Source organism: Dasypus novemcinctus, chromosome 24 (genome assembly GCF_030445035.2).
Source record: "Dasypus novemcinctus isolate mDasNov1 chromosome 24, mDasNov1.1.hap2, whole genome shotgun sequence".
Lineage (NCBI taxonomy): Eukaryota > Metazoa > Chordata > Mammalia > Cingulata > Dasypodidae > Dasypus > Dasypus novemcinctus.
The window spans coordinates 47,902,987-47,929,585 of record NC_080696.1 but is presented as its reverse complement, the minus strand read 5'-3'; the positions used below and the strand labels follow the sequence as shown (position 1 = coordinate 47,929,585).

Below are 26,599 nucleotides of genomic sequence, written 5' to 3'. Positions count from 1 at the left end.
GTCAAGGAGGCCCGGGATTTGAACCACAGACCTCCCATGTGGTAGATGGACGCTCTAACCACTGGGCCAAGTCCACCGCTGACTGCTTTTTTTAAAATTACCCATCTTGCCATAAACTTCTCCTGCTCTCAAACCTCCAGTGGCTTCCTTTTTCTGCAGAAGAAATCCCAAACTCTTCTGCCCAGTGTCCACGGCTCTCACCACTTCTGCATGTGCCACCCCCAGAGCGTGCTTCCCAGGAGTGGGCTGAGGACTTTTTGTGATGGACTGGCTGATTTTAGGTTATGAAGTGTCTACTTACAGATCCTAATTTTCTTCTAAAAACTTTAAGAAGAAAATCTCCATTGGATGAGTACATATCTCTAATATCTCTCTAATACTTGTCAATTTCTCTTTTAAAGAAATTGACAAGAAAGAGCAGAACTTTTCCTGGGCAATTGTATCTGGCATCCTGTTGCAGGAACCTGTATGAATGCGGAAGTGAAAAGAAAAACACAAAGACACAACAGGCCTCAGGGGACCATCATCTCCAAAGAAATGAGGCAATTTATCCTTTATTAAACTGTCCTTTTATATCTTTTTGCTGACATACTTAATACATTCTCCTTATCAACTCTGGCGATGATTGCTCCTCCCACCTCCTTTCCCTCCTGCTCTGAGACACAGGAGTTAAGGGAATTCTGAGTTCTTAATCTCAAGTACACACGGTTGTTCTCGGGATCATCATTCTTTGTGCCCTTTTCCCAGATGATAACTGCACCTTAGCCAAGGCCACAGCATTCTCACAGCATCCCACTTATGAATACTGTTTTATTTGCACTTTAATTTTGCAGTTGCCTCCTATTTATGGCAAGAGATACTGGCTTCCTATTTAGCCAGTGGCCTAATGTTTAGAGATTGATTATGAGTTGATTTAAAGAAAGAGGTTAACAGAAGGTAGAGTGTGTTCAGGTATGGAGAAGATCAAGGTGGTGAGTGCAACAACCAGAGGCTGGGAAACGCTGACCGCAGTCTCCCTCCCATCAACAGGCCTTGCTTCCTGCCTTTCCTCCCACTTTCCCTCCTTCCCTCTTCAGCTTTGAATGCACTTCTGCCTTCTCTCTGCCTCACCATGGCCTCTTTATCCTTCTCCTGCAAGACACATACCACCCTCTTTCCTAGACTGTAGAAATCCCTCCCTCCCTCCCTTACACTACCATCTTGCCAGCTGCCCCCCCCCACTCCTTTGGCTTTTAATATTCAACTGATTATTATTTTTTGCCTTCACATGGGAAAGGTGTAAGCTCCAGGAAGGGGCTTCATAACCCCAGGGTGCCTGGGTTGCAGGGCTTTGCCCACTGTCATTCGTCAAAATATGAACTTTCCACTGTTGATTTCTGTGTGCACCACGTGACTAAGGCCTCCCTGTCCTCCTCAATCTCAGACAATGACTGTTTGAATCTCAGCTGTCACAGCAGCTATGGACTTTGGGCAAGTCCCTTCCTCCTTCTTAGCCTCAGTCTCCTCATTTGTAAAAATAGAACAAAAATAGTCGTTCAGGGGGGTGGGGGGTATATGGGGACCTCATATATTTTTAATGTAACTTTAAAAAAAAAAAAAGAAGTAAAAAAAGAAAAAAAAAATAGCCATTCAGAGGGCTGCTGTGGAAGGTTAAATTATGTCCAGTAATGCTTGGCAAGGAGGAAGAGCTCAAAAAAATGTCCTCGGCATCATGACTTGGTTTTTAGCTCCACCATTATCAAATGGCTCCTTGCAATCCTGTGATTCAGGTCTCCTGGGTCACGTCTTGGAATTTACACATGACACACCAACTTGGGAAATACAGATCAAAGGTGATCTGGGTTCTACAAACAAGAAAGTAGGGCAATCCCACCAACTTGGGGTGGCAGGTCATTCACACTGCATGGACTGTCCTTTGGATCTTCAAGCAGCCTAGAGTCTGGTCCATTTCTGGTCCCCATTATTTGAATAATGGGACTCCATTTGGGATGATGGGATAAGAAGCTTCTAGTAGCATGGCTGGGGAAATAACCTTTGTAGGGAGGCCAAGAGGAGGAGATCTTATCAGATAGAATTCCTAATTCTGAATCAGGCCACATGGGTTGGTGGGAGAAGCATGGGCTCATGTTGTTTTGCGACGGAAATGGAAACCAAACTTGACACTGGCTACCCACACTGAGATCTGAGATTAACTGGGGCAAAGGGCTGATGAGGTGGAGGAGCCAAGGCCAGAGGAATTTATGGCAGCCCAGAATTTATGGTTTTGATAGGGATTTATTAAGCACACTCTAGGGCTGAAATAGCCTCCTCTGACCCCCACCCCCTATGTCCATCCTGGCAGCAGCATGGACAAGACCTCTACTGCAGCATTATGGAAAACATTTCCTGCTGGTGCTGCTGAATTGAGGCAAGGGACAGGGGAAGGCAGGAGTGGCCCTAAGGACCAGGCAGGCAGCTGATGGGTGCTCCTGAGGCTGGAGAACTTGTTAGCCTCTCACTGGGAGGAGTTGGATGAAGGGCTCATATTCACTGAGCCCCTGGTGGGTACTGGAACAGTGGTGGGTAATTTGTACACTTCACATCTGCAGTGCCTCTTACAGCTAATATTATCTCATCCAGTCTAATCTTCCTCAATCTGCTCCTGTAGGGAAAGCTCATTCTCATTTTCCAAATGAGGCTTGGAGAGGTTCAGTTCTTATAACTGCCCAAGGTTGCATCAATCACTAAGACAATGACTCCCAGACCAGAAATTTTGTCCCCTTCCTTTGGCAAGCACTGAAAGAGCCACCCTCTCCACCCTCATTTCCTGAACGTCTCCACCCCAGGAGACCCACAGTCCAACCACTGAGGTCCCATCCAGTGCTGTGGTCTGCTGGTGGCTGTTTAATAACTGGCTCTCCAAAGGAAAGACCTTGATTTGTAGCATTTGTCAGTTTTGGGGTGTAAATGCTCCCACTGTGGAAAATTTCAGGCTATCAAAGTGACGTCACCAACCCAGGAGTTGGGAAGAAAAGCTAACAATGGGCTTTTGCCAGCTGGCTTCAGCACGCCACCGAATGAGTGTGAGGCTGTGTCTCTGGTGGCCAAGTCACAAAGCCACCCACCTAGATCAGGAGGGGAAAGGACCAAGCCCAGTTGCCATTTCTCAAGTGCTTTTATACTTCTTTTTAAAAATCACAGCTGCTTTTATGAACTGTCCCCATGCACTCCCAGGTCTCCTACACAGGGCTGGTCCAGTCCCTGGAGGTGACGCAGGACAGGGCTCCATCGGGACCTGGTAGGTGACAGGCCCCTGAACCCTTTTGCTGTTCTCCTAGGTCCTTTCATCACCTCCTCTCCACCCCTCCCCTCTTCAGGAGAGAAGACCAACTTTCACTGGCTCTCATGTTTAGTACTGGGAGTCAAGAGAGCAGCGTTCGAGTCCTACCTCTGCCTCTCCAGGAAAATCACTTCCCCTGAGCCTCGGTGCCATCTTCTCGCTAAGAATGCCTAACCTGCTTACCTCTTGATGTGAGGATTAGAAAACAGTAATGGATACGAGAGCATTTTGTACCCTGTGAAAGATCATACGACTATTCTCCGTCTTCTTTATAACACCTGAAAGGAAGGAAAGACACCCATCCAAGGACATAGAAAACATATGTGCCATTTATTTTGTTTTATAAACTTTTGTTAAAACATGAAAGAGTAAGAAATGCTTTTTTTGGTTTGTTTTTGGCTTATTTGCCCCTTTGGGTGGCAGTGATGAGGGCTGCAGGGCCCACACAGGACCTGGCAAGGTTCACATGCGCAGGAAGATGCAGCTCGGGCTGATGGGACCCACCCCACTTCCGGAACTGCTTTAGGTGAATTTCACAATTGGTCCCAATCGGGCGAATCACAGATCAATTAGGCAAAATATTTGGCTTTGTCATCGCAAGAAATCGAGGCGCTGCCATTTCTGACCCTCTCCTCTATGCACTCCTGGGAGAGCCACGTGGATTCTGGGAGCTGAGTGCTGCCTGGAGAAGGGTGTCTCGGTGGAGGAATTCTAGGCCCCTGCTTATCCTCCCCCTACTGCTTTTTAGTCTGCAAGGTAGAAAGGGGATATTTGGGGCAGAGGACTCACCCCCAGGCCCAGAAGATTGTTACCCACTCCTTCCCATGGGAAAGTCTTGTCTCAACTTTGCCTATGACAGAGCAATATTTTGAGGTGGAGGAACACAGGCCAGAAATGGCCACAATGACCAGAATGATTTCAGCTTCCTGGCCTTGTCCCAGACCAGTCTGAGTCCCTCTGGCTGGAATCTCTGGAGCATTGGGGTGAGGGGTGGCTGGGGGAGGCTTGAGAGCCCTGAACAGGGAGCCATCTCCCCCAGGTTTGGAGCTGGCTGGGTGGAATGGTGAAAGCCACTGTCCCCTCCAGTCAGAAGGCTCAAACCTGGGTGAGGTATTGGTAGCCAGTCTAACGGGTCACTCGCCTACCTAATCCAGGATCCATATTTCTTTATTCCCAATGGCATTTTCCAGAATTTTCCCAAAGTCACCAAGATTCTGCTTGGTGAGATACTGGCTGCTACATCCTGGAGTTTAGTGTTTTCAGAAAGCTCTTTGACTACTACTCCCCAGGGTAGATCTCAAACCCAGGACTTCTTACCCCTCCTCCACTCCCATCCATCCCCTCTGTTCCACTCCCAGGCTGCCGGGCCAGATTGGTCCATCTCCCAGAAGCCATTGCCTGCCACCTCTCCCCTAAATTGGGAATTGACTAGAGAAAAGGGACACAGGAGTCATGAATTCTTCCTAATATTTAACAGCAAACAGGATTCTGGACCCTAAATGTATTTGGACGCAGCCTCAGGTCAATCTTAGTCCTAGGAGGGGGTGGAGGCTTTGGCTTCTGAGGATGGAGAAGGTGGCAGAAAATCTCTCAACATGATCACAAGTGAGGCCAAAGGGGCCCTTTTGGAGACAATGTTCAGCCAGTGGGGTTAAGAGTTCCCATTCTGATCCAGGCAGACCTGGGTTCAAGTCCTGACTCTGTCACTTACTAGCTATGTGAGTTTCAGAAAAAATCAATTACCCTCTTGGAACTCAATTTCATCTTTTGTAACGACCTGAGTGATTCCAAGGATTAGTGAGATGAGGCCTGTCAAATGCCAAAGACCTTGCCTGGCAGTGAGGACGAGCTCCAGGCAGGCCCTGGGGACGATTGCTCCATCCCTTCTCTCCAGCCCCAAATTATAGCCTCAGCACTCCCACCTGGATTACATCATGGCTCCCATCCCACCTCCTTCCTGCCTCCCAACCTTCCCCCGTCGACCTGCTCTACTCGCCTCTGAAAGCCCAGCTCATTGCGCTTCCCTCCCCAGCCACCCGTGGCCTAGGAAACCAAGTCCAAATGCCTTAGTCTTGCGTTCCAAGCCTCCATGCTCTCCAGCATGTTCTCTGCTCCAGACAGCCTGTCCTCTTCATGGTCATTCTTCTGACCTCCTGGCCTTTGTCCAGGCTGTTTGCCCTCAATTGGAATGTCCTGTCTCACCTGCTCCACCAGCCACGATGCCATCCTTCCTTAGAGGCCGAGGACACTGTCTACTTCTTTTTGGATGCTTCCTCTGACCACCGAGCCCTCTCTCCCTCCAAGTTCCTGATGAGGGTGTTGACCTTGGATTATTCTCTCATTGTTGAGAGCCTAGAGGGTCCATCACTCCCCAAACCCACCCAAGTCCCTGCAGAATGGAAGTGAAGGTGGGTGAGGGGAGGAAATGCAGCCTCCTTAACAGGCTCCTACACTGTGCCTAGTCAGCACTTCAAAAATGTTCCCCGAATGACTGGAGGAATTGTTTTGGAGTCTTCCTCAGCCTCCAGAGAGGTGGCTTCAGGGAAAACAGGATGGCCAAGAAAGGTGACAGTGGAGAGGAGCGTTTGAGGTTGGGGCAACAAAACTGGGAAGAGGAAAGTGCCAGGACCCAAGCCAGCCTCAAAGGGCTCTGTGTCCAGACACTACAACCAGTCCTAGTCGAGTCTAGGGAGAAGGGAGCTCTGCCCAAGCCAGGTTCCACGTGGTCTCCAGACAGCAGTCTTTTGGGGGTGAAGAAGTTGGGGGTAGATATGGATGAAGATGAAGGCAGTAGCTTCAGTATGAGATACACTGTCCAAGGCAACAGAGGATGTCCCAGCTGGGCTTTCCCGAGTCGAAGCCCCATCATCCAGAGCAGGGGTAGTAGCCAGTGGGGTGTGGCCCTCAGCCCAAGTCCTTGGGCCCTTTGCCCTTTCCATTACTGCTCTGGGACTGACCCCGTTGTCACGCCTCCTTTGCTGTGATCACATGATGACCAGGCACTCTCTGAAGGGGCTGGGGGGAGCTAGCAGAGCCCCCGACCCCGGGAGCCTTGCTAGATGACTTCCTGCTTGGTGATGGTCGGCTGGGGGATGGCGGAGGGGGGCTTGATGATTGTAGAGATGGTTCCCGGCAGGAGCTTGTAGGGCTCAGAGCCAGAGCCACCTGGTGGGGAGGGCTGTGGAGTCTCAGGGGTGGCTGGGGAGACAAAGAGACAGACAGGGGTTGCTCAGAATTCCAGCCTTTTGGGGAGTAAATGAAGATCCCTAAGGAAGTTCTTCTCCCCTTTCTGTGACATAGTTTCCTCTTCTGTACAATGAAAGAAACGAGATCATTGCTAAGGTAGCTTATATCTCAAAACCGTGAGGTGCAGATCATAATGTCTAAGTTCCATGAGGTCCAGAAGCTGTGGCTGGGACAGATTCTGTGGTCTGAGTGTTTTCCCCAGGTCCTATCAAGCCCCATCTCCTCCACCACCTGAGGTGGAGACTTGGGTTGCTTCCCCCAACCCAGGGCCTTAGTCCAACTCTCTCCAAGGACAGTAGGACCTGTGACAGGGATACCCTTTCTTGGGAGAAGCAGCAGCAGTTGATGAGACCCAAGGAGCAGTTGATGAGACCCAAGGATCTGGCTAACTGGCCCATAAAATACCATTTCTTTGATATTCAGATTAGTTACAGAACTAATTGGCTCTACCCCCATCACAGGCTCAGAGTAACTTAGACTCAATTGGCCAATTTTACGTCAATGACCAACCTCACCCCAATTTTAGTTTCATCCAGTGAACAATTTTCCCAAAGAATAATCTCAGTGAAATGAATCTCATTTTGATGGACCACACCTCAATGATTATCTTACTTTTTGAAGTACTTTACCCAATGACAAACCCACTCCTTGAAATTTCACCTCAGTAGACAGTATAACTTGGTAGAAATCCCCGCCCAATGGATAGCTTTACCCAACAGTTTAATGGATAGCTGAACCCAATTGGGCAGCTTTATTCAAAGAAGAATCTTACCTAATGGACAATATCACCTAATGGATTTCTCACCCAATGGATATCATCAACTAATGGATTGTTTCACCCCAGTACAACTTCATTCAGTAAAGGCTGTCAATCACCCCAATGGACAATCCCACCCCTCATTCGCTAGCCTAGAACACAGAGGATGGCTGTATCCCAGTTCCCACCTTCTAGACCCAACCTTCTCCTGTCTCCTCTCTCAGGCCCCATCCTCACCCCTTGCTGGGTAGAGCAAGGTTGCCCACCTGCCTGCCCCCTGGGACGGGGCCACTCACACATCTGTCCGTTGCTGAGGTGAGCAGGCATCGTGTTGGCGACAATAACGTTGGTGCCCATGTGTTCCTGCATCAGGTGAGGGTGCAGGGGGTGATGGGCATGGGGTGCATCACTGGAGGACCCTGCAGATGGAGAGGGGCTCAGTCAGGATGGAGAATCTAGGTAAGGACCACAGGTCTTGAAGAACCATCTCCTTCATGGAGGCCATGAAGGCAAATGGACAGGCCAATTGACCTGCCTGTCCAACACTGCCTATTTGGTACCTATTTCTGGGTTAGTAAACTGGGGATTACCACTCCTGTACATGGGTTTCATTAGGCTATTGAGAGAATCTATCAAACCAAGAAAGCAAAAGTGATCTGAAAGAAAAAAGAAGCATATAAGGAGGTCTGAGGTTACTTAAATATTAATAGCATATTGATAGCATAGTAATATTTACTTTAATCCATGACTCTTGAAGCTCCTTGATGTGCTAGGCTTTTAACCATTTGGTCTCAGCTCTCCTTTTAGCCTCATCTCCCATACCTCTGCTCCAGCCAAACTGACCTACTCATAGCACCTATGTGTTCCCTGTACTTCCCTATCTCTATATCCTGCTCATGCCATTGCTTTCATTAGAGATGCCTTCCCTAACCCCATGTCCACAAGTCCAAATCCCAACCAGCTGAGGTACCTCCTCCTTAAGAAGCCTCTTCTGATTCTCCCCACTCTCCTTCCTCTGAATTCGCAAAGAATTTATCCATAACTTAGCTTTGGGGCCAATTACTCCCTCTGTCTATGGGCAATACAACTTCAGGTATAGTTTTCTCCTCTCCTTCAGGACCTAGCAAAATGTCTGGAAATTCATTAATTGCTCAAAAACGTGTGAGTGATAATACCATACAGGGTATGGTTTGGTAATAGGCCATGTTCACTACTATGACAATGGTGTTGATAATAATGGCATTGTAGGGCTGGCAGAGACTTCTAAAGTACACATCCCAGTGATTGCCAAAGATGACTGAGCACCTATAATATGCCAGCCACTGTTTCAGAGATTTTCATGTTTTAAGAAACTTAATGCTCACAACAACCCTATAAAGTGGGTACCATTATTGTCCCAGTTTACAGAGGAGGTAAGAGGGCACAGAGAGATGATTTTGCCTAAGTTTATCTGGCAATAGAGCACAAGCTCCTGATCCTGGTCTAGTGACAACTGATTCATAATAATATTTACAGGGTCAAGTGAGAATTAATTGAGTTACCACTGACAGTGGTTTTCAACTGGGGGCAATTTTGCTCACCAGAGGGCAATTGGCAATGTTTGGTGGGCAAAATTGGTTATTACAGTTATGGTGTTAGGGGTGGGGGTGATGCTACTGGCACTCAGTTGGTAGAGACTAGGGGTGGTGGTGCTGTTAAACATCCTATAATACACAAGACAGCCCCCTAAAAACAAAGAACCATCTGACCCCAAATGTTAACAGACCTTGGTAAAGATCTTCTGCCATATGGGAAAGTGCTTTGAAACCTGTAAAATCCTGAGCACATATGCTGGGTTCCCACATATGTGGTCCCACAGGGCTCAGGTTTCAGTTCACTTTCCAACCACCAAGGTTGTTGGAATACAGGTGAGATTGTTGGGAACCTTTAGGAGGACCCTCCCTCACTGGTGTCCAGGGAAGCACTAACCACCTTGCTGAGTCACACCCATCCCTGAGACTGAGGCCAGGGACTGTGTCCTGACCACTTCCTACTCACTCTCATTCAAATGGCTTCCCAACACCAGCCCACCCATCACCCAGGTGCTCAATGAAGCTTTGATGAGAATGGGGAAGTAGGTGGGGCTCCAACATATCAGAATTATGGGCCCAGAAGGAACCAAGGACAATGGGGTCTCATTCCTGGCATTCCTATTGCTATAGGGAAGACATATGAGGGTGGCACTGAGCAGTGACAAGATTGTTCAGATGCTCAGTCCAGAAAGCCAGGCTCCATCCGTGACTCATCCCTACACCCAATCATTAGCAAACCCAATTACTCATTCCTTGTAAAATGTCTTCTAGTCTGTCCATTTCTCTCCCAGTGAAGGGATCAGATGCGACTTCCTGAGAGAAGTTCTGCCTCATCCCCAATCCAAATTATCCTCTCATCAAACCCCATCCTCATCTATCAGAGCATTGATAATCATTATGATTATACATTTATTATTTAGGTGATAATTTATCTTATGTCCACCTTCTTTCCCTGGAATCTAAGTTCTAAGAGGGCAGGGTCCTTGTGCATCTTGTTCACCACGAGGCTCCCCCAGTGGTTGAATGAAGGTCAATAAACATCAGGTGAAGGAAGGAAGATTAGAAGGTGAGGTAGAGGTGAGGCTCTCCACATCTCTAAGGACATATCCAAGTCGTTTCTCCTCCAACTCCTTTGATGCTCACACCATTTGATGATACATCTGTGAGCTCTCCTTGGTCATCTTTACCCCTTCCCTTCACCCCACTGCCAGTCTTGGACTCAGTGTTTTCTTCTTCATCTCTCCTCTCTCATCTCTCTAACAACTTCAAGATGCATAAGGAAGATTCACTTGTCAACCAGCTCACTTGCTCTTTATTCTTCTCACCTGACCAAATGTATCTTTTCCTCTGCTTCACCTGTGCCATCTGCTCCCATGGCCCCACCCTAAGCTACTGGTCTCAAGCAGGGGTGATTTTGCCCCCATATAGGGGACATTTGGTAATGTCTGAAGACATTTTTGGTGGTCACAACTGGGGGTTGCTACTGGCATCTGGTAAGTAGAGGACAGGGCTCTACTTACTGAATATCCTACAATGCATGGAAAAGCCCCCCAACAAAGACTTATCCAGCCCCAAATGTCAACAGGGTCAAAGTTAAGAACCCCTGCCCAGCACCTCCTAAATCTTGAGTTCAAGCGTTCTTATTTAGGTCCTGTCACCCACCCTTCCAACTCACTCAACCTAAAAGTTCTTCAACCTTATTCAGGTATGTCAGTTTACTGACCCCCACTTTCACTATCACCACACCCTTATTTCACTTTTAGTCCAGGCTAGAGTCCATGATCCCTCATTGTTATCATTCACTTACAATCATCCTCAACTCCCTAAGTCCCCTTCATAGTGAAACATATCCCAAGTGTGGTCTACACTTTCCGTCTCCACTTCTACACTTTCCCACTCACTCTCTCTGTAACACCCTCCAATCTGGTTTCCATTTCCACAGCCCTCACACACTGCTCTAAATACACGCATCAAGAGCCTCCATGTTGCAAAATCCAATGGATCCCTCCCCCCACCCCCATCTAACACCAGTAATACCCATGCTCCTTACACCACGCTTTTCGCTTTATTCTGGAGCACCACATTTTCCTGTCTTCTCTCCCTATCCCTTTGGCTAGTCTTTCTTTCTGCTGTGATGGTACCTCCTCTTCTGACTCCTAAATGCTGGGGTGCCTCAGAGCTGCTTTTCACTTTCGGCTGAACTTTGGGCTAATTTAGAGCAGCCACCTCATACATCTGTTCCCTTGATAATTCATCTGGGATATCTCAAGTTTAACTAAAATCCAAAATGGGTCTCTGGGTTCGCCCGCTCACCACCACCACCAAACCCAGCCCAAAGCAGGATTTTCTGTCTTCCCTATCTCAGTCAACAACTCCTTCCACCCTCATTCCTGTTACTTAAAGCAAAATCTAGGCACCAGCCTTGTTCCCTTCCCCTTCCCCTCACTCCCATGTCAGATCAATCAGAAATTCCTGTGTGTTCTTCCTCCAAAGTAGATCCGCAAATCTATCTATACTTCTCCACTTGCCTAGTCATCCTTCAGTCCAAGCCGCTAGTGTCCTTTACCTAATCAGCGACAGTGACATCATAAGTAGTCTCCTGCTTGCTCTCTTGCCCCTGGAATTCATTCTTCATCCAACAGTCAGTCTGATTTTTAATAGTTGCAATAAGAATAAAATACAAATTTCTGGCCATGGCTACAAGGCCATATGTTTTTGATTCAGTTTCTGCCCAGTCTCTATCTTCATCTCATGCAGCTTCCCCCATCTCACGGCCTCCTCCTCCTTTCTTGAAAACACAAACGTCTCCTACCCCAGGGCCTTTGCTCTAATTATTTCTGCCTGAAATGTCCATCTTTTGGCTTTTAAATGCTTTATTTTCTTTCATCCATTAGGTCTTACCACAAAAGTCACCACTTCAGAGAGGTCTCCCTGAACAGCCACCTAAAAAGGTCCCTTTTCAGTTACCTTCTATTATATTATCTACCTGTTTCGAAATCTGTAGTCAGCTTATTATAAACTTACTGTGTGTTCCCATCAGCCCTGATACACACACACACATACATGCACACACACACACACTCTCTCTCTCCAAAAGGGCCAAGACCGTGCCTTCGGCTGAATCTCCAGCACTTAGCACTGTGACTGGCACGTGTGAGGCCCCAGTGCCTTCCCAGATGAGGAAACACTGGCAGGTTAAGTGACTTACCCAAGGCCCTATAGTGAAGGAATTAGGAGGTGAGCCCAGGCCTGTGCGAGGCTTGTCTCCTGGAGACAGACGTTCCCCCCCTACCCTCCCAGTCCTGCCCGGAGCCAGCACAGACCTCCCAACAGCATCTCCTGCAGCAGGTTGTCGATCTTGGCCATGCCGAAAAGCTTGATGAACTGGATCTGCTCAATCATCTGCCAGGTGATGCTCTGCAGCGTGGGCAGCAGCAGCAGCAGTTCGCCAAAGCGGCCGCGCGAGTCGTACTGGCGGTCGTTGATGTAGTCCTCCAGGCTCACCTGCACCTGGGAACGCAGGCGCTTGATCTTGCCCGGGTCACTCAGCCCCTTGGCATCTGCAATGACAGGGAGCGGGCAGTGGGGCTCAGAGGCAGCATCTGTGAGTCAGGACCCAGGCCTCCCAACGAGGAGCGTCTCCCCAATACATGGGGCCCAACCACGTGGGGGCCTCATGGGCCAAGGTCACATTGCGAGTCTTCAGTAGCACTGGGATGGGAATTCAGGGTCCTCAAAAGCCAGGGTACACGAGCCCAGAGCGGGGCTCCCTGGTCTCAGGCAGAACAAGGTTTCTGTCACATTTCCTAAGGTGCAGAACTCAGGGGAGATGTGAGGTGGGAGGGCAAGACTTCAGCGACACACACAAGAGGGCACCTAGCAACCACCTCGTTTTATACCTAGGGAAACTGAGGCACTGAGCAAGGAAAGGACTTGCCCCAGGTCACACAGCCGGTTGCCGAGCCCAGCATCTGGACCTCAGCACACACTGCTTCTGCCGCCTGAGAAGAGTCTCCCTTCCCCCTTCACAGGAGGACCCCTCCAGCACACGGGGAGGGATGGGAGGAAGCGAGTCTCCTGGGCTGAATGAAATCAGGCTTTGCACAAAGACGTAACTACAAGATGTTCTGCAAAAATGAAGCTGACCAAAGTCAGTCGATGGAACAGGGAGAGAAGAGTCAAGAGCTGAAGGGTAGGGGGTGCGTCTTCTTCATCCTGCAAGGTGACGCCTTAGGAGACACGGCAGGACAAGAAATAAAGGCAAAAACACAAAGCTGGAGTTTCCCAGAGACAGCAATGTAACAATAAAACTATATTGAGAGGAGAGCGGATGTAGCTCAGTGGCTGAGTGCCTGCATCCCATGTACGAGGTCCCGGGTTCGAGCCCCAGTACCGCCTAAGAAATTTACATATGTATATATATGAGGGGGATGGGAGTGGTGGTAGGGGAGAGCCTTCAACAATCAGAGGAAAAATTCTACTGAAAATGGGTGTCAAAAAATAGAAGGCTTGGCATTTTGTTTAGAGCTGTAGAGGGAAATGCCAGAAGAAATGTTAAGAGAGCTAGAAGTGGCTCCCCTGGGGAGGGGCCTCCAGGCTGGGACAGGATAGGGAGCTACGTGCATTTTCCGGCATGTGCACACATTATTTTGATTTTTAAAATTAAGAATAGAAGGAAAGATGGAAGGAAAGAACAAAAGAAGGAAGCTGGGAGGAAGGGAGTGAGTGGAAGGCAGAGGAAAGGAAAAGGAGGGAAGGAGGGAGGGAAAGAAACAAACAGGCCTTTGGAGTCAGCTTGCCCTGTGGCATCACTTCATCCCTTTGCGCCGTGATTTTCCTCATCCTTTTATCCATTAGATGGATCTAACGCAATCCATCTCTCCCGGGTGCTGTAATAACGAAATGAGGTTGTGGACTCAGGGCACGTGACCCGTAAGAACAGCCTGCGGCATCTGGAGCGCCAGGGGCTGGGTGCGAGGTGCGGGCGTACCTGGGTCGAAGAAGATGATGGCTTTGAGGCAGGCGTACTCGTTCTCGTCGATCTGCAGTTCCTGGAAGGGCAGCACCAGCTCGTCGAGGATGCGCATGGACACCCGGTTCATCTCCGCCAGTTCCGGGCAGTGCCGGGGGACGATGTAGTCGTTGCCTGGGAGGGTTGGAAGCGTGAAGGGGAGACGGCCACCCTCGGGTCTGCCCCTCCCTCCCCACGTGCTGTAGCCGTGGGAGTACCGCAAGTATCATTGTGTCCATTTCACAGATGAGGAAGCGGAGGCCCAGACTCAGGGGGGTGAGCTGTCTGAGGTCACCGGCTGGGGCTGAAGCCTGGCTTTCTAGGACTCCTTTTGCATCACCCTGGCCTCGTTCCCCAACTCAAGTCACAAGTCACAAGACCGACTGATATTCAGGGCCAGTTGGGAGGCACCAAAGCATTAAAGTTAAATGCCCAGATTCTGAAGCCAGACCGCCCTGTTGGATCCTGGCTCTTCCACAGAAAGCTGGGTATATTTGGAGGTCCCCTAACTTCTCTGTGCCTCGGTTGTCTCATCTGGCATATAGGGATAAATAATAGAGCTTGCCTCACAGGCTTGTACAAAAGGAGTTAACGTTTGTACAGTACTTAGAACAGTACCTGGCACATAGTGTGCACCACAGAAGCATTTAAAAATCATAAGTAAACATGGAGGAAGCACAGGTGACGTGGGCGGGAGTTTGTGCCATTCCTGACGCGTGGCTCTCCTCTTGCTCCTACTCTAGAAAGCTCATGGGAAAACAGGTAAATCCAGGGATAACCCTAATTGTGCCAGACCTTTAGCGCTGGGAAATTTTAATTCCTTGCACTCATATTTCCTTTGCCATTTTAATCATTTTTATATGTACAATTCAGTGGCATTTATTACTTTTACACATCACCACCTTCCACTATTGAAACTTTTTCATCATCTAAAATAGAGATTCTTTACCCTTTAAGCAGCAATTTTCCCATTTCCTCTCCCCCCTAAACCTAGGTAGCCTCTAATTTTCTTTCTGTCTCTGGGAATTTGCTTATTCTAGATACTTCGTACAAGTGGAATCATATATTTGTCCTTTTGTGTCTGACTTATTTCACTCAGCATGTTTCCAAGGTTCATCCATGTCGTAGCATGTTTCAGAATGACATTCTTTTAGTGGCTGAATAATATTCTATTGTATGGATAAGCCATACCTGTTTATCCATTCATCTGTCGATGGACACTTGGGTTGTTTCTACCTTGTGGCTATTGTGAGCAAAGCTGCTATAAACATGGGTACAGGTGTCTGAGTCCCTGCTTTCAATTCTCTGGGGTGACTGAGCCGGCCTTGATCGGTCTCCCCATCCCGGCCTGCCATCATGGAAACCCCCCGGGCCCGGTGTGGGCTGCACTGACCATGCCCTCTGTAGGACGCTGGCCGGGGCAGGTGGACCCCTTACCTAGGAGCAGCACGTCCTTGAACACCATGGATCTCTTGGTGGCGCCGAGCAGCAGGTGCTCGCCCGCATGGGCTCTGAGCAGGGCCACCTGGAGGAGAGAAGCAATGGCCTCTGGGAACACCCCTGGGAACACGGCTGCCGGCGACTCTAGGACCCCAGGCAGGTCAGTTCAACGCTCCCTCTTATCTTTACCTGCCCACACTATAAAACTGCTGCCTTTCTCCCATAACTGATAACCAGGGACCTGGAAGAGATCCAGCGAAGCCTGAGAAACCTGGAAGGGGAAACAACATGTCCTCGGGCAAGCTGCTACTCCTCTCCAGACCTCACCTGTGTGCCTGGTGAAACTGGAAGCAGCCTTCCATGTGTACGTTTTTGAGTAGAAGCTCAAAGGTTTTCATCAGGTTCTCAAACAGGTCTTTGACCCCAGAAAGATCTAAAACTGTGGGTCCCAAATTCCTACCCATGCACGAACTACAGAGAATTATGAAGGGTACTTTAGAAAAACACAAATTCTTAGGCCCTTTCTGCAGGCATTCTGACTCTGTGTATGTGGGGCAGGGCCCAGAAATCTGCATTTAACATTTAAGTTCCCCAGCTGATTCTATGTGTGATTGTGTTTGGGAAATCACTGGTCTGGAAGATTTCCAAGGCATCTGCCCACTTGACAGTGTAAGGTTCTAGGATTCTGAGAGAGCGTTACAAGAATTTGGATGTGGATGTTGATTCTCAGGGCTGGCCCTGTCCAAAGCCAAGAGCTGAGCACTGGCCCTTTGGCAGGGATCAGCTTGACAAGAGCCCTTGTCTGCAAGGAGGACAAGGCAACCTATGAAGTCTGGCATAGGTGCCCAGCCAGCTCACAGGACATTACCTGCTCTTTCAGAACCATCTGCTCTATTTCCACTTTACTGCTTTCATGAGGACCAAAGGGTGGGCTGGTGAAAATACCAGCAGGCTGGTTGCTTTGGGGATCTTATCTGCAAGCCTGGGTTAGGAATATCAGAGGTTCTTTAGCAGGCCAAACTATTGTTTTGTTTATTAATTCATTTAATTGCTCATTCTTTCAGTCATCAGCTGTTAAGTTCCTACTAAGTGCCAGGTACTTTTTAGACACTAGGAAAAGGAAAAGAAAAGAGGGGAGGGGAGGAGAGGGAAAGGGAAGAAGGGGACGGAGGAGAGAAGGAAAGCAGGAAAGTATCCATCCTGGGAGAGTGCAATCAGGCAGGAAGGGCTGCATTAGAAAAGGAGGTTGGAGAGAGCCTCTCTCTCAGGAGGTGAAATTTTTCGGAGGTTTGAACACCTGGCACATAGTAATAAGAAATGTTTGCTTGAATGAATGAATGATGAATGGAAGCAGGGGTAAATGAATAAATGAAGAACTTCTGCCATCTTCTCTAGATCTGCCCCTTCTGGGCAGCCACCTATCTTTATCTCTTTTATTCCCCAAGGTTAGAGCCTTGTAAGGATGACCAAAAAAGGAGGGGTGGGGAGAAATGGCAAGCAGCCTTGGGCAGAGTTCATGTGCTTTCCATGAACAGCACAAAGGCAGGCAAAGGGGACTTCCCACCCCTCCCACACATGAGGCACTGTGCTAAGGGCTTTTGCCACTTATCCCAGCGGTTCTCAACCTGGAGGGTAGTGGACCTAGACTGGAATCCCAGCAGCTCTGTGGCTAGCTTACTCTTGACCTTGGGTAAATGGCTCCCCCTCTCTGGACCTCAGTTCTCTTCTTCCATTGTACCCAACCTTCCAGGTTTATATGGATTGATCTCCAACAGACAAACTCGGACACTGGTTCCTGGAGCACAGTCAACAGATTCTGGGTGTCCTTTGAAGGACAATGTCCCCAGTTCGCCCAGATGTGCCCCACCCAGATGGGCTCCTTATACCCCATGAATGAGCAGCTGGAAACGCTGGTCCCAGATTCCGCCCCCAACATGGTGGCTGTTCTGGGGGGTAGCCAGGTGGGTGGGGGTGGGGGTTAATGATTTTCCCACGTTATTGGCCACCCATCACTGCTCTCCGAGAATGCTCTGAGCCTCAGCCAGGGAGGTTTGGGTGGGAAATCGAGGTTAACAATTGCTCAGCTTGGGGGTAGCTTGTTGCCCTGCTAAGGCCCTGGGAAGGAACAGGGGTGATTAAACATTAATGTAGACTCTCCAGCAGAGGGGAGCAGGGCCAGAGCATGAGGAGCAGGGCGAGGGCAGGGGCAGCCTGGCGGAGATGCCTGTCCTGTCACCACTGCTAAAGGAGGGGGGGATCCATGGAAGGGGCCACTGTCCAGCTCCCCTGCGTGAGGCTGAGGACCAGCCAGATAAGCGTTTCTACAACGTGCCCCACCATGGGATAGTAATAGGTGTTCCGGCAGAGTCTGGGGGTCAAAGGAATTTGGGAAGTCCTGGTTTCCACAAAGCTCAACAGCTGCTTTGGCAGCAGGGCTTCTCAGATCCTTTAATATCCTGACATACGTTGTAAGTCTCTTGTACAAATGTACAAAATACATAAACAAAAGCTCCTGGAGCTGGTTCCTGCATCGCCTGTCCGTTGGTGCCCTTGAAACTTCTTCAGAGCAGGAGAGGCAACCCAGTCCAGCAACCCTTTTCCGGACAGGGAAAATCTCTCAGAAGTCTCAGCAGTCTAGGGGTGCTATGTGCAGGTACAACCATCTACAGAATCTCACAAACCCATCTGTCCTTGGAGCTGTGCCCCTGCCTCCCACCTGTTTCCCTGGGACAACTTTGGTTTTTGTACTTTGGGAACTAAAATGCTGAGGTAAGCCATCTTGGTGGGATGCAAGTGAGAAACTGATCTCTAGGGAGACCAGCGTGGGTGCAGGCACTGTGTGGGTGCACCATGTCATGACTTGTATACCTTTTAAATAGTAATGCCCTCTGTCCTCCCAACAACACTCCCATGGGGATATTTTCATTCCCACTTTACAGATAAGAAAACTAAGGCCCAGAGAGGAAGTAATTCATCCAAGATCAAGAAGGAACCAGCCTTAGAGCCAAGGCTCAAGGCCAAATCCCCTGACCCCTGACTCTGAGCCCCTGATAGTACCCCACCTCCACAGCCTCCAAGAGAATTGCAAGGTGCAGTGGCTGGAGCCTGGACTTTGGGGCTTGTCTGCCTGGATTTCATCTCATCTGTGCTGACCTTGCACTAGTGGCTTCACCTCTCTGTGCCCCAGCTTCCTCATCTACAAGATGGGAAAAATAAGAGTATCTACTTCAGAGGGCTTTTGGAGGGATTAGACAAGTCCATCTTTCTAAAGTGATGCAAACACATCCAGGCACATGCAATCACTTTGCAGTTTTCGTTAAACGAAATCAAACCAGTCCAACAACGTTCCAACCCAGGTGGGCCAGCAGGACCCTGGCTGCCCAGCGCCCCCGTTTCCCTCACCTGGTCATCTAGGGGGAGCTCACAGAAAGCTGGAATGTACTTGGCCCACTCCACGAGCACCAGCAGCTGCTCCTTCATGGACTCGCACACATCTGCGATGCTGGCGATCTTCTTGGCCCGGATGTCGCCGTTGATCCCGGAAATGGGGGAAGTCATCTGGGGAGACAAGGAGAATGCTGGGGAGGGCTCCCCCTGGGCCTTCACCTGCTGCCTGTGCCCCCAACCCTTGCCAGCTCCTTGGGACCCCATGGAACCCTGGTGGGTGACACTGGTGGGTGCCCTGTCCCTGGACCCAGAGAGTTTCCCTTCCCTCCTGTGCTATTCAAGGGCCCTTCTGTCTGATGCTCCAGGGCCTGGCTGGGGCGGGGGACGGGGTGGAGGCCCCTGTCTGGTGTGGGGGGGCCTGGGAGGTGGGCGGCTAGTTCGGTACCTGCTGGGACAGGACCTCAGCTTGCAGGAGCGCACTGATGGAAGGCAGACTGCTGTCTTCATAGCTGGACCTGCGAGTGCTGATCCGGTCCCGCTCATTTTGGACGGCTGTGTGGAGGCAGAGGGAGAGGTCAAGAAAGAGGGTGGGGGGAGCAGATGTGGCTCGAGCAGTTGAGCACCCATTTCCCACACGGGAGGTCCCGGGTTCGGTTCCCAGTGCCTCCTAAAAACAAAACAAACAAAAAACAACAACAAGCAAAACAAACAAAGGGAAATAGATGTGACTCAAGCAATTGGGCTCCCGTCTACTATATAGGAGGTCCAGGGTTCGACACCCAGGGCCTCCTGGTAAAGGCAAGCTGACCCATGTGGCAAACTGGCCCATGCAGGAGCACTGGCCCACGCAGGAGTGCTGGCCCACGCGGACAGCCAGCACAGCAAGATGACACAACAAAAAGAGACACAGAGGAGAAACAATAAGAGATCCAGCAGACCAGGGAGCTGAAGTGACGCAATAGAATGATTGCCTCTCTCCCACTGAAGGTCAGGATCGGTTCCCAGAGCTGCCTAATGAGAAGACAAGCAGACAAAAAAGAACACACAGGAAATGGACACAGAGAGCAGACAATGGAGGGAGGGGGGAGAAATAAAAGCAAACAAACAAACAAAAAAGCCAACTCAGGAGAGCCAATGTGGCTCAGTGGTTGAGTGCCAGCTTCCCACATACAAGGTCTTCAGGTTCAATCCCTGACCTGGTACCTTGAAAAAAAAAAGAGGGTGGGCACCAGGTAGGGTGGGGAGAGGCTGTCTGTGACTGATGGGAGGTGCTAGGGGAGAGCATTCAACCCAAAAAGAGACAATGCAGAGCTGTCCAGGAACAAAGGAAAGACACTAGGAGTTGGGGGTCGGTGTGGGGCATCCAGAGGCTACAGCCCTGATGAGCAGGTGGGAATGAAGGGAGATGGGGTCTAACTCAGCTTGTGGAAGAACTTTCCAAAGGCCAGAACTGCACTCACACACCCTGGGGCAGGTGCCAGGGTGATCCACCCATCACCAGAGGCAGGCAAGTCAATGATGACTTGGCAGAGGGCATAAGATGGTCCTGGACCCTGAAACGGGGATCCAACTAGATTATGCTTTCAAGCTCTGTGTTAGAAAAGGGTCCCTCCCTTTCTTCCCAGATGAAAGGGGTATAAAATCAGCAAAGTGGCTGGCTCTGGGTGACCGGGGGTGGGCCGTGGGGTCCTGAACACTGGTGGGAGGGCAAGGGCATCTGGGGGCCCCACCTGCCCTGAAGGCTCCCTCCATCAGCAGGGGCTGCGCCTGCTCCCGACCAAGCTCAGAGCTGGCAAAGCTCTGTCTCCCTCCTGCCCTGCCCCTGGCGCTCTCCCAGGAATTTGGGGGTCCAGGGCCTCTGTCCACCAGGATCTACCCCATCTGAGCTAGGCCTGGCCTGGGATGTAAGATGGATGCTCCAGGAGGCCGCCCTGTGCCACGAGGCTTTGCTGAACCCGAATGAGGGAAAAGGAGGCGGCAGGGGCCCTGGGTTCCTATCTGGAATTTACCACTCACTCAGCGTGGGCTTGTGGGAATTAGAGCCTCTCTTTGAGCCTCAGTTTCCCCACCTTGAACCCTCTCACCTTTCCCTCCCACACCTGTTGCTCTGCAATATTTTCTTTCTCAGGAACTGGCAAGTTTAGTCTTCCAGTCCTCGAGCCAAACCTTGGGAATCTTCCTGGACTCCTCTCTCTCTATCCCACATTGGAGCCACCAGCAGTGCCGTCAGGGTTCCCTACAAAATGGCTGCTCCTCTCGATGCCTCCACTGCTCTCACCCTGGGCCGGGCCCCAAACCCTCGCCCTGGGGTCAGCACAGGCCCTGCTCACTGGGCTCCTTGCTCCTCCCCTCAGAAGACAGAGCGATCCTGTTAAAGTGTTGCTGGGACGTGCCCCCCCCATCTCTCCCAGAGGAAAGTTGCCCTTCTCAGCACAGCCTGCAAGTCTCCACGCGACCCTGACCAGCTTCCTCTCTGACCCCCTTTTCCACGCGACCCTGACCCGCTTGCTCCTGGGCCCCTTTCCTGGCTCCCGCCTCCCTGCTCTTCCTCAGCGACATGACACCCGCCTCGGGGCCTTTGTAGCTGCGGGTCACTCGCCCTGAATTCTCTTTCCCCCTCGGCTTAGCTTCTCCACTTCACTCATGTTCCCCCACATGTCGCCTCCCCCAAGACAGCCTCCCTGTCCATCCTAAGATGGCGTCCCTCCTCAGAGACAGCCTCCCTGTCCAACCTAAGATGGCGTCCCTCCTCAGAGACAGCCTCCCTGTCCATCCTAAGATGGCGTCCCTCCTCAGAGACAGCCTCCCTGTCCAACCTAAGATGGCGTCCCTCCCCCACGCTCTGCCTCCAGCCCTGCTCTGTTGTTCTTTTTGGCACTCCTGAATACTTATGTTTCAATTTCCTTACTATCTGTCTCTCTTTCACTGCTGTGGGTCCAACAACTAGAGCAGGGCCTAGCACACAGTAGGTGCTCAATAATGATTTACAGCAGGAATGACAGAAGGCACTGGATGAGACAAGCTCCAACTCTTACCAGCAGCCTATTCCTCGAGGGAGCATCGACCATCCAACTGCTCAGCTTTCCCTTGGTTTCCCATATCGTGGGGTTGTTGCTGAGAACGAAGCTCAGCTCGTCCAAGCAGAGCCCGGGAGTCAGTGGGGTAGACTAGAGACCCCAAGGTAAGAAAATCTCCTCCCCCGAGCCCCCGCCGGCCACCCCTGCCCCAGCGCCCCGGAGGCTGCCAGCCCCCGTTACAGCTCCCAGCCCCACCCGCGGCGGCCCAGCCTGCCAGGCCACCCGCACCCACTGGGGCGCCAAGCGGAGGCGGGCGGCCTAAAAGGGCTGCTGTCAGCAACTGCGGATAGGCTCCTCAAGGTTAGGCCAGCCTTATCAGCGCCCGGCGCGAGCTCAGTCACGGAATGATGTTTTCCAAATGTTTGCTCAGTATTAGCAGGGTCGGGGACCTAATGTAACTTCTATTGAATATTAACCGACCGGGGCAGAGGCGGAGAGGAGGATGAGCCTTCTTCCCAGAGAGCCCCTGTGTGGGGGCCGGTGGGGGGCTGGGTCGGGGCTTCCGAGCAGGGCCCCTGGCTCGTCACCAGCCTGCACCTCTGACATCCCTGGTCCTGCTTCCAGGGCTGGGCTTCAGATGCCAGGAACCCGGCCATTTCCCTGGGCCTGACAGCTGAGCCCCAGGCAGGTATCTGTCTCCCTGGCCCCTGGTTGTGGGAAAAAGTCTCAGCCTGCTGTTTGGCCAACTGAACCCCAGGTTTCTCCCCAGAGTCTTAGTCCCTCCAGGAAACCACCATGGAATAATCTTCTGGCCAAGATTTACAGGCCTGGGAGATGAGGAACCCCTTTCTGTGGCTGACAGAAGTTTCAGGAAGCTAGGCCAGAGAAGATGCCTCCTAAGCCAGTCTCTCCAAGTTTCAATCCAGGGAGCTCGGTGTCTGCTCTGCTCTGGGGAACCTGAGTCCTTGCCCCAACTCCACCCTTGACGTATCACACCACCCGTCTGACATCAGCTTTCCCACCTGCAAAGTAGGAGAGGGTGGATTTGAGAACTTCTTATGGACCCATCTGGTCTATAAATCCTACATTTGCAGCTCACACTTTCTCCTATCCTCAAGGACTTCGTTCAGCTTTAGTACCTGAACCTGTCTAAGGCCAGCTAAGTAGAGAAATGAAAACTTGTCCAAACTCTCCTGATCAGTGAACTTCCATTGAGAATTTCTCTTAGCTTGGAGAATGTTCCGGCATAGAAGAAGGACTATAAGGCTTAGGTAGAGCCAGCAATAACCTTACTTCCCAGAACTTAACCACAGTGGCAACTAACCCTTTGCAACCATGGCCCACTCTCAAAGCAGCCAAGTGAATGCATGTGTCACCAACGTTTACCAGCCCATACCCACTCTCTATTGGCCAACTTTACTCCTAACCTCTTGGCACAACGTCACCTCCCTGGGCCAAGAAACAAATGGCTATTTCCAAGGCCAAGCTAAGGCCACAGGTCCTGGAGTGTGCACCTACCCAGATATGGGAACTGCTGGCTCAGTGGCAGCTCGATGAGAGGACCAAGGAACAAGGGAGGTATGCCCTTGGGCATGTATACTGATAAGCATGTAGCTAGATGCATAGAGCTAAGAGGGAACATCAGTCCAAATCCTCATTTTATAGACTGGAAATCTGGAGTCCAGAAGGGGTGGGAACGTCCCCCATGTTACACATGTGGAAATGACTCTGTTCATTTAACAAGAGGCATATGAAGACTGACCTCACGGGACCAGTTCACACAGGTAGGCAACCATCTGCTCAGCTCAGCTGTGACAGGAAGCAGTCAACCCCTCTGTCACCTGCCTGTCACAAGGCCTGACATTTCAACATGAAAGAGTCAGTCTCTCAAACACAGATACACTCTGGATAATTCCTCTGGACAACCACAGAATCCTAAAATCTTAGCCCATTGGGATAAGAGAGCCCATCTTTTAGAGCCATGACTGACAGGCTCTTAGGCTGCTAGCTCCCTATCCGTTTCTTGGTTCTGGTTGTTTAGATGGCATGAGGTTCCTGTTCAGAACATTTCTCATTCCACAAAGTATTCTCAAGTTGGAGGTGAGAGTTGGTGAAAGGGGCTCAACCTCTCTGAAAATGGAACAGGGGCGAGAAGGGGCATTTTGTAGCTTGAAATCCTCCACTTGGGAAAGACTGAGGTCTGGATGGTAGGATCATCGTGTTTAGTGCAGGGGTGGGGGAGCGTTGGAGACCACCCTCTCCTTCACTGGGGTCAGCAGGCCCAGACTTTCCAACAGGGCTCATGAGCTCAAACTAAGACCCTGCGGGGATGGGACACAAAGGTATTATTTCTGGCAGAGGGAGCAGAGAAAACGGGCTCAGAGGCAGAGAACAGAGCCGAGCTTCCCCTCCTTTTCAGTTGGCCCAGGACAAGCTGGGGTCCCAGGTTCCTGCTTCTGGGGCACGGTGGGGTGTGCTGTGCTTGTCTAGGACTCAACCAAGGGGTTGGCTGGTGTGGCACAGCTGTGGGCAGAAGTGAAGATCTGGGGCTGGTCTAGGAAAGGTGAGGTCAGGGAAGAAAAGAAATGAGGAGACCTGAAAATGAATTCAAGTTGCGTTGAGCTTCGAAGCTTGGGCAGAAAACAATTTCCAATATATCTGGGTCTGGAGGGCATCAAGCAGGAGAGTTGGGGGGTGTTATCCAAACAACACTGAACTTGAGTCTCAAAACACTGGGTTCAAACCTCTGATCATCCATTGACCAGCTGTAGGCCTTGGGAAAGTTGCTTAACCCTTCTGGACTTCATTTCCATCATCCATCAGAAGGGGAGGATAATAATAGTGCCAGCCATGCATAATTGTCATGAGAATGAAACGAGCTATCAAACCTGGAAAACGCCTGACGGAGGGATTGGTTGCTGCTGAGAGCAGGAGGCCTGGCAACACCTCAATAAATGCTACACTCTTGTCTTCCCATCCTCCTCCACCCAGGACAACCCCTTGTTCCCATTTCCTAGGATGTGAAAACTTCAGAGCTCACCTGATACCCAAGGTGGAGGATTAATGGAATTAGGACAATGTGTCCCTGGGATAGACACCTCGGGACTGGAGCTCCCTGCTGTTGCCATTTGCTAAGTCTGGGTAGTGGGTCCCCGACTGTTTGTTCCATCATTCTCTACACTTTTCCTAATGTTTGAAATATTATATTAAGATGGTGGGTCCCCGACTGTTTGTTCCATCATTCTCTACACTTTTCCTAATGTTTGAAATATTATATTAAGAAAAAACACCCATCTTGGCTGCCTTAGGGTGGTGAAGGCAGCCATGAGAGGTGGTTGCTGGGAAGCTGAGTAGCTGAGAGTACGAGCTTATCTTTTCAAATCTTTCTCAAGACCAAGCCCAGCCGCTCCCTATGGTCAGATTTCTAGGCCCTCCCTCCTCTCAGGCATTAGCAAGTGCTTTCTCTTCTTAAGCCAGTCACCCGGGAGCCTGAGTCATAAAGTCAGTGGCTGCTGTTGTAAATGACTCTTGGGAAGCTGTGGGGATGGGTGGGGTAGCAGGGGTGGGGGGCCAAGGCTCACCTTCCTTCTTCATGCCAGCCCGGAAACACTTCTTGAGCCTGCAGTAGCGGCACTGGTTCCTCTTGTCTTTGTCCACCACGCACTGTCGGCTAAATCTGGGGAGGGCTTTGGATGGTTGGATGGCGAAGGGACAACCTGCCTCCTCCCAAGAAGGGGGTAAGACCCTCACCATCTGGTTGACCGCCAGCCTCCTTGCGCTAACCCTCCATCCCAGGCATTCCCATGCTAACTGACCAGGAGCTGGAAAGGCCCTATGGATTCTTGAAGAGTCCAGCCCTGGCATGCTTAGAAGAGGGAAACTGAGGCTCAGAGAGGTAACATGTGGCCCTGAGCCACCCAGCCCATCAGTGGCAGAGCTGAGTTGAGAACTCTAGCCTCTTGAGTACCAGGATGCTGCCATGACCATCCCATCCTGTGAGAGCCTAGAGCCCATGGTGGGCCTGGGTAGAGGCCGTGCAGCCCGGCTGTCATGGGTAGGGCCCTGAGTGTCAACCCTGGCTCTGCCATTGGTTCAAGCTCGGTGAGCCCTCTCGAAGCCACAGCCTCCCCACCTATAAAGCAGGAATAAAACCCCAGAGAGGTGCTGGCCAGTGAAAATAAGACGATACATGTCAAGAGTTGGGCATGGTATCTGCATCTGGCAAGTGCTCATACTTGGCCACTGCTCTTATTTTAGGATTGTTATTAGGGATGGCTATGAAGGTGGTATCTCCAAGGCCTCGGGAGAAGCACCAGGTGGGAAGTGCACCGCCCTCTGAGGCTTTGAAGGAGGCTCGATCCTAAGCCTCACGGGTCCTCGTTTGCTCAATGGGCTGGCAAGGATGGTTAAACACAGGCGTGCAGGCAAAGACTCAGGAGGGCGCCTGGCAAGGGAGTCAGTGCTCAATAAAGGGCAGCCAGTAACCTTATCATCAGTGAATGGACTTCCCAGAATGGACGTTCCAACCTGAGTCCTCAAGACCTAAGAAACCAGAGCAGCCTCAAAGGTCTTGAAGAGCAGATGCCTTTGGGAGCTAGCATGGGAGAAGACTTGTTGGCCGGCTCAGACCTGGAGGCCCGGTGGGGGGCTCCTCACCTGCAGGAGTACATGTGGTTCTTCCTCACGCTCCTCCGGAAGAAGCCCTTGCAGCCGTCGCAGCTCGAGGCCCCGTAGTGCTTCCCCGTGGCCCGGTCCCCACAGATAGCACACAGGGCGCTGACACCCAGGCTGTTGGGCGCATTGAGGTTGGCACCTTCTGACGGGGACGTGTCTGTGCGAGAAGAGAAGGGA

General features: G+C 50.8%; 1 protein-coding gene across 3 annotated transcripts in view; it reads right to left on the bottom strand.

Annotated features, from left to right (window-relative positions):
- Nucleotides 1-3,630: 3,630 nt before the first annotated feature.
- Nucleotides 3,631-26,599, bottom strand: part of HNF4A (hepatocyte nuclear factor 4 alpha) — a 59,949-nt gene continuing 36,980 nt past the window's right edge. For 2 of the 3 annotated variants that reach the window (XM_004468934.5, XM_004468932.3), the window contains exons 2-10: nucleotides 26,405-26,579; nucleotides 25,330-25,424; nucleotides 19,177-19,283; nucleotides 18,747-18,902; nucleotides 15,342-15,429; nucleotides 13,884-14,039; nucleotides 12,217-12,453; nucleotides 7,589-7,741; nucleotides 3,631-6,517 (exon numbers count right to left, since the gene is read on the bottom strand). In XM_004468934.5, the coding sequence (XP_004468991.1) occupies nucleotides 6,375-6,517; nucleotides 7,589-7,741; nucleotides 12,217-12,453; nucleotides 13,884-14,039; nucleotides 15,342-15,429; nucleotides 18,747-18,902; nucleotides 19,177-19,283; nucleotides 25,330-25,424; nucleotides 26,405-26,579 (1,310 nt within the window). In that variant the 3' untranslated portion in view covers nucleotides 3,631-6,374. The remainder of the gene's footprint in view (nucleotides 6,518-7,588; nucleotides 7,742-12,216; nucleotides 12,454-13,883; nucleotides 14,040-15,341; nucleotides 15,430-18,746; nucleotides 18,903-19,176; nucleotides 19,284-25,329; nucleotides 25,425-26,404; nucleotides 26,580-26,599) is intronic. The other variant, XM_004468933.3, reaches the window with a different exon arrangement.